At 41.5% G+C, this 27,303-nt stretch overlaps 1 protein-coding gene across 2 annotated transcripts; it reads right to left on the bottom strand.

Moving 5' to 3' along the window:
- Positions 1-16,354: 16,354 nt before the first annotated feature.
- ppp4r3a (protein phosphatase 4 regulatory subunit 3A) lies at positions 16,355-27,151 on the bottom strand. Of its 2 annotated transcripts, none has more exons than XM_006792504.3 (15): positions 26,030-27,151; positions 25,796-25,851; positions 25,603-25,701; positions 24,840-25,457; positions 23,945-24,022; positions 23,734-23,850; positions 22,239-22,355; positions 22,016-22,147; positions 21,478-21,580; positions 21,234-21,392; positions 20,942-21,111; positions 19,942-20,084; positions 19,115-19,305; positions 18,124-18,344; positions 16,355-17,559 (listed from the first exon to the last, which is right to left on the bottom strand). In XM_006792504.3, the coding sequence occupies exons 1-15, from the start codon at positions 26,169-26,171 to the stop codon at positions 17,434-17,436; spliced, it is 2,472 nt and encodes an 823-aa protein (XP_006792567.1). In that variant the 5' UTR covers positions 26,172-27,151; the 3' UTR covers positions 16,355-17,433. The 2 variants fall into 2 exon arrangements, with proteins under 2 accessions (XP_006792567.1, XP_006792568.1); XM_006792505.3 differs by having other exon boundaries at positions 19,942-20,081.
- Positions 27,152-27,303: the final 152 nt, after the last annotated feature.

Genomic DNA, 27,303 nt, shown 5'->3' with positions numbered 1-27,303 from the left:
TTCCCCATCAGAGAGTGCTACTGACACCTCCCAGAGGGGTCGTCGTGGTGGAAGACATCCTGCACATCAGACCGCAGGGTCATCGTTATTAGTGTACTTTACGGCAAAGAGCAGGCTCCAACACTTACGCTCAACTAACTGCCGTGAGACACGGGAAGTGTGTGGCAAAGTGTAAAGGGAATTAGGAGGCTGAAGAAGAGGGGAGGAGGGGGAGGCAGAAAAAGAGGGAGACAGTGAGAAATAAATGGAGAATTGTCACAGTTCAAACAAAAGAAACAAAAGACAAAAGCAGGAATGGGGCAATAAAGAAAGGTAGGATTGTAAGACAAAGGCACAAAGAGAGTTGGGGTTGATAGAGAAAGACAGACAAAGGGAGATGATGCACTACCTATGCAGAGTACAGCAGGAAAATCTGTCTGGACTCCCCTCCCCAAGCAGAGCACGCTGGGCTATTACAGTAATGAGTGCAAGCACCAGAGTGACGTCATGTATCTATAGCATTAGTGATGTATAGACAAAGAGACTGAAGAACAAAAATCAAGCAAAACCATGGGAGGCAGTGAAGGATGTGGAGAAAGACACTGACTGTGGGGTGTAGCAGGAAACAGCGTAAGCGCAGTACATAGGACTAGAAAGCAAAAAGGGTTAGAGACAAAGAAAACAGCAATAGGAAATTAATTTACATAGGCTCCTCCCTCATTTGCCTCGCCTGCTTTGTTACACCTGGAGGTGGAAAAATCAGCTTGAACGTAGCGTATTAGATAACAACAAATCCTCCCCTCCTCCCTCCTCCCCCTCATCACACACATTTAATTCCCCTCCACAGCCCAGTTCACAAAAACAATAAAACACTTATTGCACACATATGCAAGTCGGTGGCTTTTTCACAAGGCAAGATGGGAATAATGAAAGCAGTGACAAAAGAACATCATTAATTATCTGGTTCTTCAATCCTAATTGGCTGGAGATTATTATCACTGTCTAATGGGTTGCACAATGCTTTTAAACTAGAGCACATGATTTGAATGAAACGTTGCACTCACGGAATCTCTCAGTGAATTTACGAGACAGTCGAGCTCATGGTAAACTCACGTATTGGGCATGAATGAGGCTCTCTTGTGCACAATTCCACAGTTCAAAAACCCAAACAGCTGTGAACTGCCCAGTACAACCAGTCTTTTTTTATTGGCCACTGGGCTATTCAGAACTGCTGGGGATTTCTAAGGGCACCTTGATGGTACGCTGCAAAAAATCCCTATTGTTAAGCAAAATATTGCAAAATAATTATAAAGTAACTTGGAGCAATTCATCTTCTTGGTTATATATGATGATGCTCACTTTTGGTTTTGAGTGTGACAACAATGCAATGCAACAAACAGATTGAATATCCTGGTACTGGAAATAACTTTGTATGAAAAATTAACCTGACAAGATTTGTCCTTGATGAGAAAAATAAGTCTCGTTCTATGATGAACAACACGAGCTGTGCTTTTTGTTCCTTTAAGAAGGACTCTAGGTAACTGTTAACTTTAAGTGTTTAAGCACTGTAATAGAACAACCAATGATTTAATCTTACATAAGAATAGGATACCTAAGTGTACGAATTAACAGAAATAATTAAAGATTTCTTCTTGTCCACAATTACAAATGCTCATCAATGTCTATTGGCTACTGAAATATAAGCTGCTTGTCTGAGGTATATCAATGATGTTTCCAGAGCACAAAGGCAGACTTTATTCTGGGCAGGCATGGCAGGGGGCGACCTCAGAAGCTATGAAACAGGGGGCCTCTTGAGTGCGACCACCCCAAAGACAGACCACTGCCGGTGCTGACACTGTGAGATCTGCACAGGAATTTACCGTGACAGCGGAAACAGCCTCTCCTCAGGTGAACGTTCATAAAGAGAGGACGCACACACACACACACAGAAATACACATGCAGACCTTGGCAGTGAACCCTGCTTTAGCTCACCTCCCTCTAACCTTGATGGTGAGAGTCAAGGAAAATGTAAACCTTTCCTCACCTTCTGATCTTCAAAATGTTCTCGGCCTCTCTTACAGGACTGCCTTGTCAGCAAGGTGTCAGATTAACAGTCATATTATCTTTTCTGTTATAGGGGAAAACAATTAAATCTGAAGTCAGACTTCCCATAACATCTAAACCAGAAACTTCTGCCTTGTATGTTTATGTATGTGACCACATAGTTGCCTCCTAGAGGTCTTGCCGTCCTGGGAGCAAGTAGTTGGCGGAGAAGAAATACTTCCTGTATTTCGAAGTATTTCGAAAGTAGTGGCACCGAGGGGCTTGATATAGACCGAGACAGAAATGTTTACATCATGGTGTCATCACTTTTGAAGATTCGAAAAACAGCCATGTTAAGAAACAAAAAAAGCTAAACCAAGAAAGCCCTTACACTGTCCTCGTGATGTTTTCAAAGTAAGACGGCGGTAGCAGCAGGGCCCCTTCAGAAGGCATCTAAACAACGGCAACCTGGTTATATATTAGTAACAAAGTAGATTTACTGTTCCTAAGGGCAGGACCAGTCATTGGTTCCGATCCAGATCAATCAGAAAGGCATGCCTGTGAAGAAAGTCTGAACTCTTGTGACCTGGCAGTGCAGGATAAAACAACATGCATCCTGGCTCTGCTTTCAGGTATTTCCGGAGTGCACCTTGGGCCCATTTCACAGTGAACCCACGTATCAGCTTTCAGAGTGAAATAATGTGAATCTGTGTGCTTAAGATCACATGTACCTACGCTGGCATGCACACGGCAGCTTCTGTACGCTCCGCACATACACAAGTATGCCGCTAACATGTGTTTCTGATGAGACAATCTAGATCTGAATTTCAAATAAAGATAATGGGAAGCAGAGCAAGAGTGAATGAAAGGGAGAGGGGGTGGGGTATGGAATCTATAGGTGGGGAGGGAGGGGGGCATTCCAGAGGCCTGATGCAGGAGGTAAATTAAAAATATCCCCAGCTTCTTGGAGGGGGTCCAGGGCAGCTGACACACACTGCTCAGTCAGGGATCTCGCTGCTGATCCAGTAAGCACTCACTCACGGCCAATTATGCTTCCTGTGAAGTGTGCTCAACCCCCCTGTGCATCCCTGCCACCCTGCCTCCCTACCTTTACCCCTCTAGCAACACCAGCCAGAGAGAGAAGGCTGTCAAAGAGCTGGGATCAAACCTCCAATCAAACGCTGGCTGTCACACACCCAGGTGATGATTAATGGCTTATATTCTCTGACCCAGAGAAGAAAGGAGAACAGAGAGCAAGCTACAGATGGGAGTTTTCAACTCATTACAAAGCACAGTAACATGTGTTGAGAAGACCAGGCGTCTTCTGTGTGCCTGTGCAGCTCACCAACTGGCACTGGCACGCAATTATAGTGTCGAGAGATGAAAGTTCACTCCGTTTAGTAAGCAAGGCTGTCAAGGTTTTCTTCGCTTCCGGGCAAATTAACAAATTAGATACAAGGGGTTCACAGTTCACCTGTGTTTCAAATTGTCAAAGAAACCAGAGGTTCTCACTTCTTTTCTCACTCACACACACACACACAGTGAGGGTCTTGCCACTGGCGTCCAACCGTGTTCTACGGTGGAAACCAAACACTGGTCTGTTTTGACTGAATGTGATCCTTGTTTCCGGGCTGAATGCTGCCAGAGGCAGATTGATGGCTCTCACCCAGAGGAGGACGTTTACAGGAAAATCCTCCTGGCTGGAATTTGCCTTCTTTTTTATATTAGAATTGAAACAGAGGGTCGCAGTCATGGCTCTGCAAAGGCAAAGTGTTCCCCAAGTGATAATGAAGGGAATTTAGCTGTGCATATCATCATACACACAAGTTTGTACTTCTGCATCTCTAGACTCAGGCCTTTACATGCCTGACACTAAACTTTAAACTAACCTCAGCCTACCCCTGCTACTAATCCTTATCTTATACAAAATTCTTCAATCTTGTTTTTCATAATTCTAACCATCTCATCTCTGCTATGACAGCACGAGTAAAGAAACTGACAGAGCCCATCCAACCCATCCAAATCTAAGTGATCAGATTGGAAAGAAACAGCCTTATAGTTAAAACTACCTTATAGGTCAAGACTGAACTACTGAACCTTAGTAGATGTTTACAACACAAACTCTATGTATACTTTTCACCCTGTGTGATATTGAGATAATGCAAAATAAATCAAAACTTGTGTTTTTTAAAAGTCATTAAAGATGTATGCTGTAGAGCCATTCCACCTTGGAAAAAGAACAGTTCAAAGAAATCATTAAAACACCCAAATTACCATTCATGCCCATGATGAGTGCAAAAGCCTCTGACCACAAGTATATATGGGTTAACGTGTTTATTAACCCATCACACACATTGGCAAAGCCATTTCATTTCCTCATATGTCACTGAATAGTGAAAACCTCTGGGCTGTTGACTTATTGACAAGCGGACACCACAATGGATGATTCCACAAATTTGATTTAGCAGCTTTTCACGCCTGATGCCTTTCCTGATGTAACCCTCCAAAGGACTTGTCTCCTCCCGCTCTCCAGACATTAATCATTTGGATGTTAGGCAAATGTGTTAACCACTACACTATGGAGCCACAGTGTTAATACATATACAGTACTGTGCAAAAGTCTTGAATTTTTATATTTTAGTAGGAAAATGGAAAATACAGACATGCAAACATAAATGGAAATATATTAAAAAAAATACAAAAACAGTTTGTAAAATTCAACCTCGGTGTGGTATGACCACCTTTATTTATCAACACAACCCTAACTCTCTTAGGTAAAGTTTAAACAGTCTTCTGGAACAGTGCTGCGGGCATGTTGAAGGACATTGAAAGCTCTTTTTTAGATATTGGCTGTCTTTTGTTTTTTCTTTCTCAAGATTATCCGATGCTGCTTCAGTAATGTCTGGGAGTGATATGCAAACCATGAAAGATCCTCCTCTGTGATTTACAGATGGCTGTAGACACTCACTGTTGAACCAAATCATCTGCTTGTCTAACTTCCCCAGATTTTTTAAGGACACACTTCACAGTACGTAGAGATATGCCAGATTTACAGATATTAGCTCTTGGGTAATTGCCTTGTTGTTTAAAAATACTATTTTTTAAGCCTTTTTCTCACTGGCAACAAAGTTCCTAAAAATAGAATTTAAAATTGTTAGAGTAGCATGGGCTCTTTGCTAAATTGTCTGTTATTTGTAGACTGCTAACTCAAGGGATGAACACTGATTCACTCATTGAGTTAGGCGACTTTTATATGCCTGAATGATTCATGGGTCTGTGTTAAGTGGCTTAAAAAAAAACCCTACATAAACAAAAAAAAATTCCTTTTAGAGATGGTCAGGTAAAAGGGCCGGACTAAAACTGAGCAAAAGGCAGCCGATATCTAAAGACAAACTTCTAAAAACTTCAGCGAAGCTTTTGTAGCACTACTGCTCAAGACCATTTTGAAAAATGATTACAACAGTTTGGCTTCTTGGAACCAAACTGAAAGGAGTTAGCAGTGGATAAAACGTTTTGCACAGTAATGTAGGCCAAGTTTCCCTAATATCGTGTTTTACCGGCAGAGCAACTTTAAAATAAGGAGCACACCCTCAGGATCTGAACATGTAGCTGGTCCTAACTATACAGGAAGTATAAGAAACCTCATTGTCAAGTATACAGAGACATGCAAACACAACACAAAGTCTCATATATATGCATTGAAGGATGTATTTGTACACACAATCCTACTCCCTGTCTTTATAGCTTAAATGTGTTTACACATGTGAAAACTAACAAAGACGTACAGTACATGCCTGCGTATACAATGAAACAAACGGCAACAAACATTATTTACAGTGGGTGTTACAGTTTGCCTCCTCATTCCGTATCTCCTAAACGTCTTGTGTTAACCCCACCTCCACCACACACACACACACACACACTAATTAAACTGAACTGAAATGAAAAGCTGATCTGCCATTCCTCCAAAGCAGCAGGAAGATAGAGCAGTGATTTCCGCTGTGAATCGATAGGACAGAAAGACGAACACTTATTAAAGTTTCAGCGGAAGAAAAAATAAGATAAGGAAAGACAAGAAGGGAAGATAGAGGGAAGAGGCTACACAGGATAATGACTGGTGCTATCAGACATGTTGCATCATGCAAACTGTTGTGTATTAATTGCTGTGGGCTTCACATTTCTTCATTTCTGTCCATCAGATTTCTTCATGTTGCATGTCGGTTATCGTGAGATAAGAAGAGATAAACTGTAGATACAAACACTAAAACAGAGGGGAGAGGGGGAGGGGGTGGCGTGAAAGCAACAAAGAGCATAAGACACTGAGAGGGGAGATGTGGAGGAAGAGAGATAGACGGGCTGTGGTGACAGTGATAGAGAATGAGCAGACTCCTGGGACAGCAGAAGCGAGTCCATCGATTTAGGACAGTAAGCTGGCTCACATTTCACCTCCTCAGCAGTAATAGCAGCGCTTTGCCATGGAACTGAGCCTCATATCCCGTCTGGACAGGGTCACCTCCACTTTATAAGTGTCTGTCTGTGTGTGTGTGTGTGTGTGTGTGTGTGTGTGTGTGTGTGTGTGTGTGTGTGTGTGTTGAATGAGGGGATGTTGGGGGCTGGAGGGTCATGTGCATGTGTACAAAGGCAGGAAAACAGAAAATGTGGTATTGAATTTTTTAAGTTTGTTTTGTTTTTGTTTTGTTTTTTTTACACAGACTAAACAACAGCCGCATAAAAATAACTTCCTTCCAGCCCGAAATGAGCTTGTTTTTGTTGCCCTGGTTTCCAACCACATGGCATCTAAACATTCTGTAAAGTCTGGCGCATCCCGTAAGTCATATGTTGGCTTCATCAGAGGGAACTGATAGCCTGCATGAATCACATCTATCCAGAAGGGTGGACTACAGGGAGACTGGACTGGGTTCTCATAGCCGTCCAGTGTCATCCAAGAGGGCCAAACCATGTGACAGACGACCGAGCATGTGGCATCTCCCTGACCCCTGACCCGGAAACCTTTCCCCTATCTGCCCCTGCTGTGGCTAACGGATGGCCCGGGACCTCAGTGACCACTGACCACTGGGACTCTTTTGTGTTAGTGATCAATCACATCAGAAGAGGTCACACAGGGGTCAGATCCCAACCAGGTGAACTTTGACTCTCCAGTGTGGGATCTAGCTTGTGGTATTTGGGTAGGGTGTCTATAGGACAGATAACACTGAGATCTGCAGATAGATGACAGATAAGACAGATACAACATTAGCAATGGTTGCGTTTATGAAAACTGACCACAAAGCCTGCACACACTTGACAATCCGATGCAAGGACACCAACTCCAAGCAGAGAAAAAAGCAAAAATAAAACAACAACAGGTCTTCTGTATCAATTGAGAATTCCATAGAAAGAAAATCTACAAATTCTCTGGCTATTCACATTTTTCCAAGTGGTCAGCTAAGGACTGTTTTCTGGACTTCAGTCAAAACCTTTTCAGTACCACTTAGGTTTATACCCCACCTGACAAAGATGACCACCCAGGAAGCCAGCGACATTTACAGTGAGCCGTTTCAGCCCATTAGCCAGCATCAGATCCCCAAGCTTCAGCACCTCGTGAGCAACATGACCAGCGGGTCTAGGATTTAACTAAACCACAAGAGCACCGCCATCACCACCTCCTCAATCATAAAGCCTGGTACTCTAACAGGAAGAAGAAATATGGTTTCTCATAGATTCCTTCCGGCATGTAAGGGACCAAGCAGTCGAAGGATGCCCAGGCATAGGTATAATTTTTAAAATGTGGGTTTTTTATACCCCATAAACACAAAGACGATATCAAGAAATATAATCCTAAATAGGCTATTTTAAGAAATATGTCAGCCTAAAAAAAAAAAGAGGTCAACTGATTAGAACTCTACACGAAAACAATGCCTAACAAAACCTAAACAAAGTGACCTAACTCAATGAAAGACAGCTCAGTCTATATACTAGTGGAGTAAACCAAACACAGGGGGAAGCCACAGGGACAATAAATAATCTTATATACAGAAACCACATTCTCACCCATGTGGACAAAGACGATGGTTCAGTCCATTTTGCTGGCCCTTTGGCTTAAAACAGCTGAAAACCAATTGCGCATGCCATCATTTATTATACAATGTAGTGTCATGATGTGTAGTAAAACAACAAACCAAAATAGATTAAATCAAACTAACTGCGCAACAGTGTGGGAGCCTAAAGTCTTGTGGTTGTGGACGTGACATCACACTGCTGTTTTACTGCTATTATTTCACATAAATTCTCACCCAAAATCATGATGAAATGACAAAGGGAAACTGTGGATAACAGTTTATATCCTATACATGAATGTGTGTGTCGGTTGGGGCACGTGTGTGTGTGTGTGTGTGAGTATGAGAGAAAGAGAGACCCAGATGTTCTTACAGGAAGAGACAAATTTAGAGTTCATCCCTCGTATATTTGGACATCACTCACTGACTGATTTATAGAAACAAAAAAAGAAGTTCAAAGACATTTTAACCCAAAATATCTTCAATTTCACGACTTTGAAATGTCAGGGACAGCCCTGTAGACAGTTTCATAGATTTAACTTTCTACGTTCACAGACTGAACTTCTGAACTCGCGCCGATCCGAAGTTAAAGTTAAAAACCACAGAGGACTCGTCATTCATGTACACTAAACTCACAGCACTCTTGCCCCTGGTTGGCTTCGCCGCTCGAGGGACGCATCTTAAGCACTGCTAAACTAACATCACACTGGTCTCGGGTCAGGAATTAAACACAAGAGAAAAGAGGGGCTATAGAATGATTTTGGCCTGTGGCAGGCGCTTCTCACAGGAAGTTTATTTTTGTTGAGAGCCATACGGCTCACATACAGAGAAAACATCCAGAGAGAGCTGCCCGCGCACACTTTCAAACATAAACACAGACATGAATGATTAACAGGGAAATTCCTCTTTCATTCATACTATATCATACAAGCATATTAGAAATGTTACTAATGAGGCTTTTCTCTTTTGAAATCTTTCTCTGAAGTGCAAGGTGTTTTTTTTAAAAAAAACCCTGTTGTGGCATTTTTTTTTTCCTTTTCAAAATACTGAGCCTCTCTCACTTTGACCATCTGGCTGGTCAAACAGATAGTAGTCTCAAAGGTCACAACAGCTAGGGTCCTTCATGACCCTGTCAATACCAGTGCCGCACTTATCTGTAATGGAAGCCACTCTGTGAGACTGGTAAGTGTGGTGGGGGTTGCGCGCTGGGTACTGCGAGCAAGTGTGCGTATGCATTTGTCTTCATATGTGTGAGCAGTGACTGTGCTCAAATTATTCAAGTGTGAGGACTGTGTCCTTGAAATGCTCACCGGTCAAGGGTGCATCTGTCAACTGTCTGCTGGTGTCTGAGTGCGCAACGAAAGGCGAAGTAAGTGTGTCACCTGTTTCTGGGAACTAGTACATCAAGGGGTTAGTATGGGCTGGAAACAGCACTCTGATAGGCGGCTGAACACTAAATAATAATAAAAACAATAATAATACTAAGCTTGTTTTTTTTGTTTTATGTATTGTACTGTGCAAAAGTCTCGAGTCACTCCTCAAGTCTTTATGTTTTTGCTGTGAAAATGGTAAAAGGTGCAGCAATTTATTGAAGCATGTAAACATGCATGGGAGTGCAGCATACCCATGTATAACCAGTAATACCATGTTTGTATAATTCTAATGAGCTTGAAAGCCAGTATTTGGTATGATTGCCTTTAGTCTTGAACATAGCCTAAACTCTCTTAGAGCAAGCTTATTTGTAGTTTCCTTTAAGTAGTCTTTAGGAAAAGTTCTCCAGGGTTCTTGAAGGAAAAGAATGCACATTTGAATTCATCACTCCATAAGATCTGGCGCCTCTGATTTTCAGTCCAGTTCTTGTGTAATTTATCAGACATCAGCCTTTTATCCCTGTTTCCCTTCCTTAAGAACAGTCGCTCTTCTACTGAAGAAATCTTGGACAAAGCTTCAGCAAACAGCAGATGGGTCAACTCAGGGTTCAGAGGCATCCCAAGTCTTTGCTGGATTTTTGTTATTAAGGACATAAGTGTCAGATACTATTCATCTGCAATAGATAGTTGACAAGCCTGCCACTACTTCCTCTGTCCTCCGCCTGTTCAGCTCAATGTTTTTTTTCAAGTATAGACACTGCACACTTTTCATAAACTGGTGCAAAAATTGAATTTTATGCTTTTGTGCATTATCATTGCCATTTTTCACAGATTCATCTGTTAAAATATATGAACAAATTATGTGTTTTTGTGACCGCTACACTGCTGTAGTAGATCTTAAGGTACCCGCACCTACCAAATGATGCTTTAACCCATTTCTGTCTACCCTGTGTCTTTCACACAATAAAGGACATAATGTATACGAGAGTAGCAGCCTATAAAAAGCCTTGTTGGAATGAAAGCGTCCTAGCTGTAGCTAGCACTGGGAGCGTGGATGTTCCTGCGCTTGAGCCAGATAATAATGAAATGCTGGTGTCAGACAAGAGACAGGGAAAAGAATCAGGCCTGTGGAACAGAGGGCTAATAATAGCAGCTGAAACTGTGCTATTCCCACCACTGACTGAGGGACCATCATCACACTTCTACGCACACACACACGCACACACAGAGGCTCAGACAGACACACACACACTGGCTTGGCACAGAGTTTAAACAGTAACCTGATCGAGCCACCGCAGAAACCAAAGCAATCAGGAATCAAAGCAAATCCAGTATGCGTGCAGAACGTGCGTGTGCGTGCGTGTGCCGTACAAATGTGAACACGTGAGGAAGTGTGTGTACAGCGAGTAGGACGAGCGAGCCAAAGATAAATGGAAGCAGAGTTTGGTGGAAACCACTTTCCCCTCCATAAAGTGAAGGAGAGCATGTCTCTGATGTGCCCTACCAGAGAGGAAAGAAGGCCTTTCATTCAGCATGAGGAGATCTGTCTCTTCTCCTCTAGCCCTTCATTTCCCCCCTCATCTTCACTCCTAGAGAGCATCTGAAGCCCATTCTCTCCATCCGCTCCCCTCTCCATCAGCCGCAAATATAACAAAAGTCTCTCCCTGACAAGACGAAAGCCTTTCTGCTCCTAATTGTACCCAGCCGTCACAGAGACGAAGGAGGTGAGGAGATCGGGAGAGAAGAGGAGGGACGAAAGAGGAGAGGAGAAAGGACTAGGACAGGGAAGTGGACTTAAAGCAGGAGAGAAGAAAGGAAGAAATGAAAGATGTGTTTGTTCAGTACCACATGCTGACACGTCTCTCTTATCTCTTGCCCAGCCAAACCATATGCCCCTAGGCCACAGAGGGAGGGAGGAGAGAAAGATGAGGTGTAAGTGTGTGAGAAGGATATAATAAGTCTTTGCAGGATGCAGAAAACTGTGAAAGAGGCATATGCCATGCGTACTGTAGGTATGAGTTATTCAAGGTCAGCCAGGGAGACAGACACAGAAATCTGAAGATGAATAGAAGGCGTGAAGAGCGGACGGAGGAGAGATACATGGTGTCTCGAACCAAAGGGGCTTCTGCCTCGACCCACAGCCCTTTCGCTTCCCCGCAGCTTCTCGGTTGCCTGTTGACCACACACGCCGCCTGGCACAGCGCGGACGCCAACGCCACACGACACAGAGCCGCCATCAAAGTCTCAGACACTCCAGCAGCAGGAGCCATCAGGCCTGGCTGAATGGAGGAAGAAGAAGCAGAAAAAAACATAAGCGTTTTGGTAATGCACAAGCTTTCGGTCTGTGGAAATACAAAAGCGGACTCAAATAGTGAATGTCAAGCACGATTTCGACTGCTACTGTATTTTGGAAAAGTTCTGTTTGGTTAGTTTTGGGTTACGGCCAGAAATCAAAGCTTGTCAAGACCTTAACATATAGCGAAAGGTTTGATTTGTTAAGTCGAATGGTGATTTTAATGTACACAGTAGCAGCCTGACTGGGTGACCGGGGCATTGGCTGTATGTGTGTGTGTTTCTGGGTGGGTGTTTGTGACTGGCCTCACATGTTCAACTCCAACTGAACCATGTGTCTGATTCTCCCTGTTTATTGGCTGAAAACTGATACCTTTAAGGGCTTCATTCATGCCACATTACGTGAGGTAAATTCAATAGCTCAGACATCATGGTTGGCCCATTCACCTCCTTGCCCTGGGTGATTTTTACATGTTGGATGTCTGTGCCTCCCAGTGTTTTCCTTCACAGAAACTGCTGTGTTTCCCAGTGCTCTGCTGCTCAGCCTAATTTCTCTTCAACACCTTCAGTCTGGGACACTATACGTGACCAGAGGGCCGGTGAAGTGGGTTTTATTTTATTCAGTGTGAGTTTTACGTGCTTTTAATAGGGTCAGAAATTTATGCGGGTGGGGGATTTTATCTGCTAGATTCCGACGTGTGAGCTCACATTACTGGAGCAGCATTAGATGTAAACTCCTGGAAAGTACGCTGCTTGTAGGAATACATTCAAGTGTGGGTGTTTGTGTTTGCGTGCGTGTGTGTCAGCGAGCGTGCAGCTATCTGCAGCTCATGCTGTGGATTTACAGTGCGCCTCCAAAGTATGCCACCAAGTCTTCTCACACGCATGCACGCACAAAAACAAGCACACGCTCTTGGGCGCGGAAGGTGCGCTCTTTATCACTGTGACATTTCCATTTAGCACGCAGCCCAGCGGCTCGTACATTCACATCCATGTTTCCTGTGCCCCATGCCGAGGCACAATAACAGCCACTTAACATTTAGCAATAGCAGATCAGCCCCAAATTCTTCCACTTTCCATCGCTTCCATGGGAAAGCTCATTATTTATCTCTGATTTAGAGTGACAAGAATTATGAAGGGGCCGCGGTCTGCTACCGAGAAACAAAGGAAGCACGGGCTTACTGCTGGTTTATGGTGCACATTTAGAAGCCGTTTTAGCTGCACTGAACTTAACTGTTAAGCTGCAGTGGATGCAAGTTATGAGGAGAGACAGAAGGAATATGACAGCAGTTTCCAACCTGAGGGGTGGAAAACATTCCCGACCTAACTCCATGGGTCATAGAAGAGATTTAAAGAGCAATTACGCCAAAAAAGTTTATTTATTTATGTATGCTTTAGTCTGAAATTTACGTTGGAAAATGCTTTCACCTCCTGATATTGCTTTAAATCATTCAGGATGACAGAAAATAACTACTGTAGTTGAAGACTGCATGTAGAGGTCATTGGTTTTCATTACTTCACAGTAAAATGCAAATTACCCGTTTCAATATTTGGCCCAAAACATACCAATAAAACTACACTAAACACTGTGGGCTTTGATCAGATTGTCATCATCAGGTTCAGCAGATGTCACTATACTGTAAATCAACACGTGAACTCTAGATGGAGTTTTCAGGGTAAATAACATTACAGCAATATGCAAGCTTGTTAGCATGATCCAGAGGAGAGGAGGGACAATCTCCAAGAAGTCAGTTATTTGAAATTATCTTGATATATAGATGTCACTTTGGAGACCTCATATTTTTTCAGCCACCACTTCAGAAACATGTAGGTCACAGTATGTTGGACTTCTGTTCGTGACTGCATCTCACCTCTGCTTTAATGTAAACCATATGTGACGGATGAGGACTTTTCTTCACTCTTTTATTCGCTGCCGACGGATGCTGACCCGAGGCCGTCCCGGCTGCCCCCCAGCCCCGGGGGTTCCACGTCGGCCTACCGGCCCTCTCTCCGCCCGAGGGACGCCCAGCTCCAGCGTTTAACACGGTGATTAATCACGCACAGCGGAGGACGCGCTGCACTGAACACGGGCAATCACCTCTATTAAAGCGGGGGAGCTCCGGCGGACACAGAGAGCACTTTGTGCCGGGAAATACGGGTCATTGTCTGCCGCGACGCCCGGCCCGGTAGGGAGACATAAAGGTGGACTTTGTGTGAGTGTTTAGACAAGCTCAGCTAGGCTTCCAAAAACCGCATGTGTGCCACATTTCCTCTTTCATATATCCTGATTTAGTTACCAGGATTACACGGGATAAAATAACCCCCCTTTCCTTCCCCATCCCCCACTGATCAATTAAAGGTGCTTCTCAAAAGCTAAAAAAAAAAATAAAAAAAAATGAGTCTGTTTATAAATAAATGGCATGGAGTAAACCAAACACGTGTGCACATAATAAGGTTGATTACCTTTCTACGTTTATAAATCTATGCATTGATTGGCATCCACAAGTGGTCTCTACCGCCCCCTACTGATCCTGTTCTCGTTTTGTTAAAGCAAAGAAATCATAGCCCTAAAAGAGAGCCATAAATGTCAGACACCTTGTTATTTGTAACTGAGAGTGTCCAAAAGTTGCACTTTGCATGCTCTGGACCATTTTGGGAAACTGGCTGCTAAAATGGTCTGTAATGGCTATCTAAGGCTATAAACTAAATTGATCATTTTAATTGAAAATAACGTGACTTTTGTATGTTCGTAACTTCCCTCCCTTGCTTCCACTGCTTGTTTGTCTGATGCTCCTGATTGCATCACAGCATCTGCATCAGTTGTAATAAAAATGTTCACTGCTGCAGAACAGGGAGTTGGTGGACACGTTTCCAGGGTTCTTGACAGGTAGGACATTTTGTTCTGAGCAGTTGAGCAAACTTAATAAGGTGATAAGATCAAAAGTTCTATAAACAGGTATGTGTGCAGACAAAAAATAAATGTTATGTGAGGCCAGATGGAATAAAGCGAAGCAGTAAAAACAGATTGCAATCACTACAGATCAAAACCACCACATTGCCAGGGAGGTATATATTTGGTGGCAGGGAGTATAACTCATAAATTTCAACCTTGTTTGAAATACACCATTTTTTTTTTGTTTCTTATGAAAGTATGCACACAGTATAGTAGTGAGCCTCATCTATACTATCATTTGTTCTGCTGCTTTTAGCATTTGCATAGATATCTACTAAAGTGATCAATGTATAGAAAGTTGACAACTGGCAGACAGTATGCTTTAGGAGTGGAGCTGATCAAGACAGCTGTCAAAGAGACTTTTCATTGGCCCAGTAGGAAGCTGGACAGCAGCGTCCCTGATGGGGGCTCTTCAGCCTGGCAGACATACAGGCGGGCAGAGCCGGGTGAACGACTTGGCACTGGAAGAGGAGCTGGCATTCTGGTGAAGAAGTGGCTGGCACCAAGACCAAGCTGGCCTCTCCAGTGGCAAAGAGGGAGATCTCACACATATACACACACTCTGCCACACTCCTGCTGAGGAGCAAACGGAGGCTGGCAGGGAGGGCTGCTCTTCAAAAGCTGCTGTTGTCTGGAGATGGCTTTCATGTGAATGGAGGCCTTAATAGGCGTTGTGCGACGGCTCTCGTTGCACGCTGAGCACCGAGTGATCCTCTTCTGTTGGGTTTTAATTAATAAACAATGTTTGAAGGCCACAATGCACTTGGAGGGACAACACAGTGACTTCTTGGTGGCCTTGATGCTGTTTGTTTTTGAGTTGTACTCAGACTCCCACTGAGGTGACCACATAAACGGGAGGGTGCTGACATTTTTCATCAACTTTTTTTTTCCCACTCCAAAAAAACAAAACACTTGCATGGCTACAAGTGCTGCAAAGTGCTTTCAGTTACGAAGATGATTAGCAATACCTCTTCTAAGACTGATTAAAGAAATTATAACCTCATATTAGTCACTTATACGAGTTGGCAGAAGGAATCATACTGGTATAATACCAACAGGATAACAAGTTCTAATGCAATCTACTTGCAAAATTGCAGTTGTGTATCTGACCTTGTTTTTAAATACATAATAGCCAGCATCTTTAACAATTTGTCCCCAATGTGGTATATCAAGCACCCATGTTCCACCCATTACCGTCTTCAACAAAGAAGTTAAAAGATGCCACATGTAATACACAGTATTTTAAAAACAACAGCAAGGTATTAATACTTTCTCTGTGGAGGAGTTAATGACTGATTTCTGTAAGGACTGCAAAGCACAGTTGAAATAACCCACAATTCACATAGTTGATTCTCCTATGGACCAAGGATGCCATCTGGTGGATTATTAGGAGATCAGCAACCAAGTACACCCCCAAAAAACTTGGGATACCTTGTCTGCTAGTTGGAACATAATGGTAATACTTTAGTCCCAGAAATTACAGATCTTTCTTACGTTTGACCTTCTAGTTTGTGGAACCATTGTGAACCAAAAAGAACTGTCTGCGCTACAGAAACAGGGGCACCCATCTTCTAGCAAGGAGCCAAAAATTATGTAAGATGTAGTAAAGTAGATGCAGCCAGGAACACTTGATTACTAGGACAAAGGGTAGTAGGACATCTTACAGCAAAGATCATTTTAATGGTCCCAAATTTTCTGAACAACTAGTGTACACTCATGTAAAAGAAAGGAAAAACAAAAGATATGACAAAATTCATCACATCTAGAATTCCACTCAATCTTTAATCAAGACGGGATTACAAATTCTCCAAAAAATCTGCAGTTTCAAAGGGCAAAAAGGGTAAAACTAGCTCACCTACTGAGGTCTTTAAAAACCTGTTCAAGTGTGACTGAAAACGTCCTGAACATTTAAAGGCAGGTCTTTTTTTTGTAGTCATTTACAAAAAGAAAAAAAGAAAAAAAAAAAAGACTGTGACAAATACAGAACATAAAAGAAAATAATGAAGAAACTGCTGGCTTTTTTTCCTCTTCGGAGAAACAACGTCCGCTGAGGAACGGCGACACTGATGACATCATCAAATGACAACAAGGACAGCGCTTTGCCACATGCTGCCTCCCATCTGGTCCTATATGCTAACTTAAAAAGGGAGAAAAAGCAACAGACAAAGAGAAGGGAGAGAGCAGGGGAGAAAAGAAGGAGAAAGGAACAGGAAGGAAGTGGATTCTGAGGAGGGGACAGGGGTGCGAGTGGTGGTTCTAGGTCTGAATTGGCCGACCCGTTTGGGCCACTGTGATGTCCTTCCCTGAGTGGGGGGCAGGTGGGGGTCAGTGGGTTATGGTCCAAGCCCACGAGCTCTCTGGGATTTCAGTCTGTGTTGTATGTGTTTTTTGTATGTGGTCTTTTCCTCCAGTTGCTAAATTACCAAACTCATGGCTCATACTGTTTGAGTCCGCTGAAGATTTATTGAGTGAAATTTTTTTCCCCTCTCCAAACTTTCAATCGTCTCTTCCCATTTTCAGACGGTTTTTCCACTCCTGGTCTCCTGATTGGCACTTGTATGAATTGGACTAGTGTGAGGAGCCTTCAGATCCATTCACAGTCTGCTCCTCATGTGGCCACCCGTTGACTGAGCGGTGGTTTTCATTCATTCAATTTGTTTACAAGTTTGATCGTTCCTGTGTAAAGTCTATGCGCTGAGACTGCCTGAGCGGTGCACAAGCTGAGACAGTGACGCTTCTTTAGGAGCTCAGCTTGGACTTCTTTGAGGGTGGCAGAGGGTCTTCTTTACTCTCTCCATCCTCCTCCTCTTCCTCCTCCTCGTCATCATCATCATCAGGATAGTCCACAAGTCCCACCAAACCTCCCTGAAGCAGAAACGAGACACCCAGTTTGCAGAAACTGCAATTATTATTTGCAGACATGTTTCAACGCTGCTTTCTTTATAACTAGCAATCATATGCCCATTACACATACATATCAATATTGCATGCAATTCTTCACAACTACTAAACTCACTGCATTTTTTGCCCCATTTTTGTATATAATTTGGTGTTAATTGTCCTCATTTTGAACCATTTTTAGAAATCTATTAAATCCATAAATAACACACTTTCTGATAATCTTCATCCCCCTCTATTTTTCCACCATGTAAATAAAGTCAGCTAGAAAAAGATCCTAGTCCAGTGGCACAATGGTTATCATGTCCAGTTTTTGTATTATATAACAAGAATAGAGGGGGAGTTGTGAGAAATTTAACAGTATAAGTGTGAAGATTCATAGCTAAATCTCATTTTTTACTAAATCCTTCACTTAAGTGTTTAAAGCATAGCCAACACTGTGCAAATCTTTTTTTTTTTTTTCTTCTTCTTCTTTTTTTTTTTTTAAAACTTTGCTCATTACGAAGAAAAAACCAAAATGTTGACAGGTACCTTTGTGGTTACAGTTGTGGTGGAGGGTGAGCTCCGTGCGCCTGAGCCTGGAGAGCCTGGAGACCCTGGCGATCCTGGAGAACCTGGGTTTAGTGAGGCAGATGAAGGAGGGCTGGAGAGGCTGGTTTTAGTGGAGCCCGAGAAGGAAAGCTTGAAACTGGGATTCTGTCTGCCCGACAAGCTCGACTTTCCCAATACTTCTTTCTCCTCTGAGTCTTTCACTGTGGGTCAACATGATGAGGTGATAAAGAAAAGGTCATTCTCTCATTAAAATTCTTTAAAATTTTGGAGGGGTGAATATAATTGTCTCCTCGGAAATCAGGACAGGCTTTTGCAAGACATATTTTCCTTCTTAGGAGTCTCTCACTACTTATAAATATACCTAGCCAGCATGTAAAAACTGGTTTGAGTGGCACTGCTATGCTGAACCAAACAAAAACAGTCTTCTTTGAGTGAATCCTTACGAATGCAGAGCAATACATTTGAAGTACCTGAATATACCTTTAATGAAGTCTAGTTTGGTTTGCCATACAAGACAATAACAGAACACATTATGTGCAAAGCCCAATGCACCATTTTTAAAAAATCTAAATCAAAATAACTTATCTTGGCTCTGCAACACCTTACAAGCAAATTTCAGGAAATTCAGTTTGGTAGTTTTTGCTTCTTGCTGACAAACAACACAAACAACTTTCATCTGGGGAGGAATAATGTAAGAACCATATACACTGGTGATTTCCCCATGACTACACCTAAAGCTGTCAATGTAACCGAGACAACCCAATTACAATGTATTTTTCACCTAAAATTTGCCATTATATATCTGTAACCCTGCAATACCCTTTATAAAATCTATTCTTTTATCAAATTTACAGGGGCTTTGTTTTCAGAAATAATAAGCTAGTAACATTAATTTATATAATTAACTAAAGAATGTGATTCTTTCCAACCCCAATTTCCCACCAAACATCACAAGTTTCCTTACACGTACATTTCTTTCTTTCCATGAACTTGCTAATTGGTTCCATGAGGTCTTCCTCACTCTTCATTTTATCAGAGGGAGGAACAACTGCCTCGCCATCCTCAAGGTCATCTTCATCTGCGTTGAACCACATCTCCTCCTCATCCTCCAGCGTCCGTGCATCACGGCGGAAGCGGTGGTTCCTCAAGATGGAGCGCATGCTGTCAAAGAAAATGCACAGTTCAGTAATCAGGGAAAAAAAAAAAAAAAGATTTTCTATTCTTTGAAAGCTCTTTTGTTAGCCAAATTTCCTCTTACAGAACTAATGTAATCCACAAACATGTGGTTTACATTAGTATACACATACACATGAAGTATACACATAGCCCAAGAAGCTGTTATAAAACATACACCACATTCGTTTAAAAATGAAGTCGATATTTTATAACATGAAATTTAACAGAAGTATTACAGATTAACAAAACAAACCCATCGAGTTTCGCTTTAAGAGTCATAGATGAGCAACTGGCCTATTGCTTAACTATTAACGGTTAGACTGCATTTAGTTGCAAAACCTTCTCTATAAGTGGAAACTTGCTTTTGTACAGTTGGTGAAATACAAGTGTAAGGATACATTTCAAAAGAATATAAACTGGCACGATTTACAACACAGCAGCACAAAATAGCACTATGACTCAACAAATCTGCCTTCACAAAAAAACAATTCATGAAAAAAAAAATTCATCAAAATTAGTCATTCAAGATGTCACACGCACTTTTTCCATTTAGTGTCAGACAAACATTGTCTGTCAATACATAATTAGATAAAGGCAGCAGTCAAGACAAAATCTTCTTACCTATCAAGTTTGGGGTTGTCCTGCCTTTCTCGTTGTTGTTCATACCGCAGTTTTAGGCCTTTAAATGTCTGGACATAGTCCACATCCTCAAGAGCCTTCCAGTAGTTCTCTATTATATGAGCCGTTAGAGACTTCACATCCTCCTGGGAGCAATGGCAAACGGGAGCGGAGAACACAGAAATGGTAGCAGAGGGGGAAAGTATGGAAAGAGAAAAAGATGGGCAGTTTACAGTTTTCGATAAAGCAGAGTGGGAAAAAAAGTTGGAAAGAAGCCAATGAGGGAAATACAAAAGGTAGATTAGAACTAATTATAATGAATGCACACATAACAACTGGACTCTGAGCATTTTCAGACCTATAGTTCCTTTACTCTGGTCCAAATCAGGTGATGAGTTTGTAAACCTGTAGCTTTTTCTTCTGTTGTTTGCTTTCTTTTTGCACTGACAAAACCCCAAGCTAACTTCACCATCTCCTCAAAACGGTCTTGGGCATGGTTGTTTTGGTCAGAACCAAACAACCTTAAAACACGTCACAGGTTTGGCTTAAATGGACTCAAGACTATACTTGTATGTGAAAATACTTGTAAACTTTTAGGGATTTAGTTTGACATCGTACACATATCAGTTCCTCTGATTAAATATAAAATCACTTAAGATAGGCATTGAAAAAGTATTCTCTCTAACAAATAATTACAGCTATGTTTGCACATCAGTTATCCATACATTGTTTTTTTTAAACCTGTAAGACATGACCAGTTTTTTCAGTACAGGTTTTACAGGCTCTTCAAATGTGAGAAGCAGAAGCAATAAAAAAACAGGAACAAAAATCAGTAACACAAGTGAAACCAAACATTTTTTTCCTTCCAGTTAACCATGAGATGTACAGACCGCTATTATGGCGCTCTGACATCATTTATATGCTGATCATGTCGCTCAAGGTTCTTTTGTGTTAAATATATACTGTTGTTTACCTATTGAATTTTGGTATGAAAAATACTCACCACACGAACATACTCAAACATCTCAATAATAGCAGAGTTCATGAGATTGTAGCGTGAGCCGTTATTGAGGAAGGCCTTGATGACAGGTTCAAAGAGAAAATTTCTCATGATGTAGCGATTGTAGAATTCATCCTTTAGACCAATAATTCTTCGCATGAAACGCAGGGCGCCTGTGCAGGGAGAAACACAATGTTCAATATTAAGCAATAGATGTTATGTTATTTGTCAAACAGACTTTAATTGTATCCTTCTCTACTTTGACAGATATAGAGTTGGAAGAACTGTGACTCACATAGAGCCAGGAAAGCATGCCGGGAGGCTGTGAGCACCAATACCCTCCTGAGAATATCCTTGTTGATGATGTAGTTCTTGATGTGATAGGTGTGATGCTCAACACAAAATGTTAGCAGCTCCAAAATCAAGGCCAGCAACTGGGATGTTTGAAAGTCATCTAAAGGAGGAAAGAAAGAACGTGAGAAAGCTAGCAACATAAAAACTTGTAGATTAAAAAAAGAAATCTAACAAAAACTCAGTACCTTTGCTAGGTTTTTCTTCCGTGGTATTGGCCAGTAGTGGAGCTGATAAAACATGCATACAGTGCTTGTAGAAGAAGCTCAGAAACTCAGTTTTTTCTGTTTTCTGTAAAAAAATAAAATAAAAAAAATAAGGAAACAGATACTTTGCTGAATTGCTAAATTTTTTAAACGTACTTGAGCTTTTTACTCCAGTTCAAAAGAATTACAAGCAAGAAAGTGAAGCTGCAGATATCCTGGCCAACCTGTTGAATTGGTGGCAGTGATGTTTTCAGTTACTAGACAGTAACTTGATTAACAAGGAAATCTGCTTCTTTTTTCTTTCTTTCACACTGATAGGACTATTGTCTTTGTCCAAAGCGCAAGAACCCACAGACATAACATTTGTTCTCTTTTGTATTTAAGCACTTACACATTTTGAAAGCCAACTCTTATCTGCGCAATGGACTTGTTTTGTTTTGATTTTTGTTTGTTTTACGGTCAGTGTAAATAGTACATACATACATAGTGGAAACTATGTAAAAGCAGCATTCACACTCACATTTGCAGTAGCAAGCATATTCTCTGGATCCACCAGAGTTCGCAGCAGACCCATTAACTGCACTGCACCACCAAGCTCTGGGTCTGTGTCACAGATCATGTGCTCTATGATCAGGTTGATCAAGAGGATGTCCTGAAAGGCAAATAAGTTTTACTTTATGTGCATCATTGTGATAAATGGACATCATTCCTATTTATCATGTTGCCTTTGTGTATATACTCACATCATCATTCTGCTGTGATTCCTGCATGACGAACTCTCGTACCATGGAGGGGTTGTATTCCACCAGATAAGAGAAGATATCTGTGGCTGCCCCACGCACCTGAACATCGTCCATTCCCTTTTCAAAATAAATATATTTATTATATTTATCAGCAGATTTTTGATTTGCACGCCAGGAAATTTTGAAATGTACTTTAAAATTGTTCAAAAGTAATAACTTTTAAAAAAGGAACAACCTTTGTTGTTCCTCTCTCTGATAAAATCAAGAGTGATATAATGAAAACAAAAGTCATGATCAGCTTCAAAATCAGCTTGTGTGCACAGGTTTAAGAAGTACATGTAATTGTATCGATATAGTGAGAGCCAACAATTCAAAACCCAACTCAAGATTTCAAGAACAAAAACTATCGATTTAAACATAACAAAAATAAAAAGGTCAGTGGCAAATTATAGAGAAAAGACCCATACGGTGAAACAACACCTCGCTTGCACGTTTACGCATTATTATTGCCATTTTGTGAGGTGCTAAACTGGTTTCCCCATGTAAAGTTAATCAAGTTGCCCCCTCCCCCCCTTTTTTTCCCCATTCCCCAAGAAAACACTTTAAAATCTGTAAATCTCTCTGCCTTAGTGCCTGACCTTGCTTTAACTCACAACAGTAATCATTCAGCTCCAGTTTGACTCATGGTTGCACTTTAGTAGTTCTTGTAATGTCTAACAAATTCTTTGGACAGTGAATCCCCATTACCCCAATGGCTATATGAGCAGAAGGTCTTTCCTGACCTTCCTCACATACACTTTACAAGCAGATAATATGAATTGTACCACCAAAAATAAATAAATAAATAAATAAATAAAATCTTATTCGCTTACTAGCCAAAAAGCCCATTATGCTCTGAAACCACAACTTTGAACATGCATGCAGTTAGTCATCAATGTATGTTAAGCCTCAGTGTTTATCACATAGCACTTCTTTTAAGCCCATTTAAACTCAAATTCCATGTGAGAAGTTAAACACACAAGTTAACTAAAAGAAAAAATAAAACTTAATTGAAATTTATTTTTGACAAGGGACGCATACAAAAGAAATATGCCATCTTCTCAGTCACAACACTCTGCAATTTAATGCTACAGATATCACATGCTGGAGTCCGATTCTGCTTTCTCAACTAGGTGTTCCTGTGGTATGCCCTGGCAACCTTCAAGTACTGTACAGCAAAAAATAAATGTAATGAGCAAACTAGCATGTTCCAGATATTTTTTAATAGAATAATTATAGCTAATTATAACAAAAAAAGAAGATTTTGTTGTTATAGAATTAAGGGACATACTGTCCTTTAATTCAATTTTATTGCATCAGAAAGTTGAAGGCATCACCCATGATCAAAATGCAAAAGGCTGCAACATCACCAAAGCTACTGACGTCAACAGACAAATTATTTTAGTGCGAGAAAACCACAAAACTATTCATCTGAGATTAATGCCACTGGACTTACCAGAATAACCTCTAGTGCAGGTAGAATGCCCATGTTTGATAATGTCTTGAAGAAAGCATCCCTGTTTTGAGGTTGTAATGTTTGAGAGAATGCACAGAACTCCTTTAGGAAGTTTACCTAAAAGGAATAAACAGAGGTCAACAAAACAAAGATCTTAAGAGTTTGTGACTGCAACAACTTTTAATAAATAAATTATTAAATTCTGGTATACCAGTTCGTGTCTTTTGTCATCATCTGTGGCCTCATCTGTTAGCTGTGCAAAGAGGTCTGTCAGGAACTTCTCATCGTCCTGACATCAAAAAAGGGAGATGAGATTTTAAGAAGTCAGTATTAAGAGTATCATTAATATGTCAATGTATGACAGACACCCAATTTTCACAAGTTACAAAGCTGTTATTGGTTTACAATGGTACAAGTCCGACATAATTACACAGAAAACAAAAGTGAATTGCATCATGTTTGTCAATGAGAAATTTGGAGCATAAACAATGTGATCTATCTGGTCATAAAAATACTTTTGATATGTTTATGCTGAAAACACCGTCTCATTCAATGACATCTACTACCACTTTAAATATTTTTTAAAACCTTGGTTAGTGAACGGTTTGATTTAAGCTTGCCTGCCTTATGCTAATTAAGGAAGCAAAGACTCATATCTGTAGTGTTTGACTTCAGAGCCTGATATAGCAAAGAACACCAGAGTCAACAATGTGCCCGTTTCAGTTTTCCTCTAGCGCAGCATAACAGATTTACACAACACTACTGTGCCTCCATGGAGACAGCCATACATAAACAATGCTGAGTTGACACAGGATAAAAACACAAAGGTCACATGATCATAAAAGGCTGCCAGACAATCTCAGACAGGGTAAAAGTACAATCAGTCAAAAATAAAACCAATGTACAATCCTATAATTACTGTAATTTGAGGCTCACTAACATTTCATAAAAGAAATTCTCCTTTGTGAGGATTACAGTATATTCACAAGTTTACCTATTTATAACACTTGCTTCAATTAAATCATTGAATTAAAATGTAGTGTTTATACAAAGTAAAAACAACCCCATACTGTTAGATCATACTACTACATGTCTGCTTATCTCACCTGTAGCATGCCCACAATCTCCACCTTGTTGAAAAAGATGAAGGAGTGCAAGGTGGACAGCATGTTTTCCTCAAAAACAGAGGGCGTGGGCAGCACCATATCCTGAATATACTGCACCCGATATGTCTGGTGAATTTTCTGACGCAGTTCAGGATCAGAGATGGGGATCACCTCCTTAAACCGGGCTGTTTTAGTGAGAAACTCACGATGCCGCCTTGGCTGCGGGAGTGCTGGGTCAAACTCCAGGCAACCAATGACGTCCATTATGCACTCATCAGAGAACATCACCTCAAAGAGTGCAGTACGATTCAGCAGGAAGATGCCTTTCATTATTTCATACAGGTGGTGCAGTCCCTCTCTGTTCTCCAAATCCTCACAAACGCGGAACAATTCCAGGAGCTTGCGAATATAGCCTTCATTCTCCACAGCCAGTGCTAGTTTTTCACGCCGCAGTGGTGATGGGAGAGAAGAGGCCACCAACTCGGCCAGGTCCTCCAAACGGTTCAGTTCGCATGGCGGTAATTCCAAACCTGGGGATGACATGTCATCAAAACGCTCCTCCTCCGATTCGTCCACCACATCCTGTGTGATGTCAACTGAAGGGTCCTTTCCCTGCACCTTAACAATAAAACACAAGTGCGGACAAACATATTAGCACCTCAGGATGTAACTACATAAGGGATCACCAGGAACACAAATAGCATCAAACCCACAAACTAATGGAGATGAAAAACTCAAACCCACACAAATTAAGTACACTAACCTGGCATATTTTCTCCCAGATTTCATCACAGCCAGCCTTCTCCTGGAAACTGAGTGCTAGATCATAATTTTCAGCCTCTGACCACACTATCAATGTGTCCTTTTCAAAAGAAAAACAAAGCCAATTTACAATAAACAGAGCAGAATGGGGGGAAAAAAATCAGTTTTGTATGTTCATCATGTTATGTACTGACCTGTTGTTTCTGGTAGGCTGTGTTTGGGTTAATTTTGGACTCCAGCAGAAGGGAACCTGTCAGGTTTAAAACAAAGGTAGCCCAAAATTGTAGGTTACTGCATTTGCTTCAAACAAGTAATACGTGTGCAAATTTCAGGTGATACAGGTGGTTAAAATGAGTGCGGAATGTATTGTTTTTGTAGTAATAACTGAGCTACTACAATAATCGTGTAGCATTCCTATGTTCGCTTACCATCGCTCTCTGCTCGCACTAGGAGAGACGTGCCTTTCAAGCGCTCCACATAGCCCGACGAGACGTGCCCGGTCCCACGGTCATCCCACTGTCTGTCCTCATTGAGGGTATAGACTTTGACTCGCCGACGAGTGTCCGTCATCCTGGCAGTTTCTTGTAACCCGTTCTCCCCTTCCGGGCCTTTTACGGGGTGCCTTCTTCACCTAGTAACGCCACAACTTCAATTCACTTTTTACAGCTGCTCACTTCTACAAGAGTATTAACTAAATATGAATCGGCGGGGGGTCACTTAGGATAAGTTCTAAAAGCAACTTAAAAGTGGAACGCCTCAACAAGTTTCCAGCAGGATTCCCCAATAGTTGTTAAAATTACTACTGCAATATCTCGCATTTCTTGACGAGCTGCCTCAAAACTTACACTGCCAGCGCTATAGGCAAGGCGCCACGCAGAATCCGCGTACAAACCATTGTAGGAAGCTAACGACAAAATTAAAGAGCGGAGGACGTCGTTAGCTTACGCGTTAAACGACAAAACAACGAATGTCACTACAATATACAGCTGAGAACAGAGTACTGAAAAAGAAGCAGATGTTACGATGACTGGCTCACGAAACACTCCTGCTTATATGTACATTTTGTACGCTTACAGGTAACGTTAGCTATCAATCCTTACGAGTTAACTCGCTAGCTAGTACGCTAAGTACCTATGCTCCACATATTCAATGTTAAACTACCATTTGAAGCAGATTAACTAGAGTTAGCTGTCGATAACATTACTTTATACTTGCGGACAACAGACACCCGTTTTAAGCCTGGAACAATGTTTCTATTCTTCTTTAAATAATACGCCAGCTAGCTAACGTTAGCTGCTATTTCTTCCCCAAGTGTTCCGCCATGTTCTGGCTCGGGGCCGCGGAGAGACCACTCTCTCCTTACTATTACTCATGCATCCCCAAAACTGTGCAAACCAACAAACTGGAGTCGTATAATTACTTGAAGGTTACGCTTTACATTATACTGCTATTTGCCATTCATTGCCGATGTCTTGCTCAGATAATTGCTAAGTGCCCCCCGTGAGTATTCAGCCATCTTGGGTCCCTTCACAGTCAGTACGGGGTTTCCAGCACGGCAACAACAGGGCAGCCCGCCACATTTAAAGAGACAGTAACAGAGAAAATAACTTGAGGCCACGTCCAGCATGAATGGGTCTAACTTTTGCGATACTTACCTGCCAGCTACACTATCATTGTGTATAAAAATTCAGTGTTCATCGCA

Source organism: Neolamprologus brichardi, chromosome 15 (assembly GCF_056152115.1).
Source record: "Neolamprologus brichardi isolate AB-2024 chromosome 15, ASM5615211v1, whole genome shotgun sequence".
Classification (NCBI taxonomy): domain Eukaryota; kingdom Metazoa; phylum Chordata; class Actinopteri; order Cichliformes; family Cichlidae; genus Neolamprologus; species Neolamprologus brichardi.
This window is presented reverse-complemented; position numbering and strand designations above follow the sequence as displayed.

Coding starts and splice junctions, on each gene's coding strand:
- ppp4r3a (XM_006792504.3), bottom strand. CDS start 26,171: ATGACGGACACTCGTCGGCGAGTCAAAGTCTATACCCTCAATGAGGAC. Junction 23,851..23,944: donor ATGACAAAAGACACGAACTG/GTATACCAGAAT, acceptor TATTCCTTTTAG/GTAAACTTCCTAAAGGAGTT. Junction 22,356..23,733: donor CTGCACTAGAGGTTATTCTG/GTAAGTCCAGTG, acceptor TATTTTGAAAAG/GGAATGGACGATGTTCAGGT.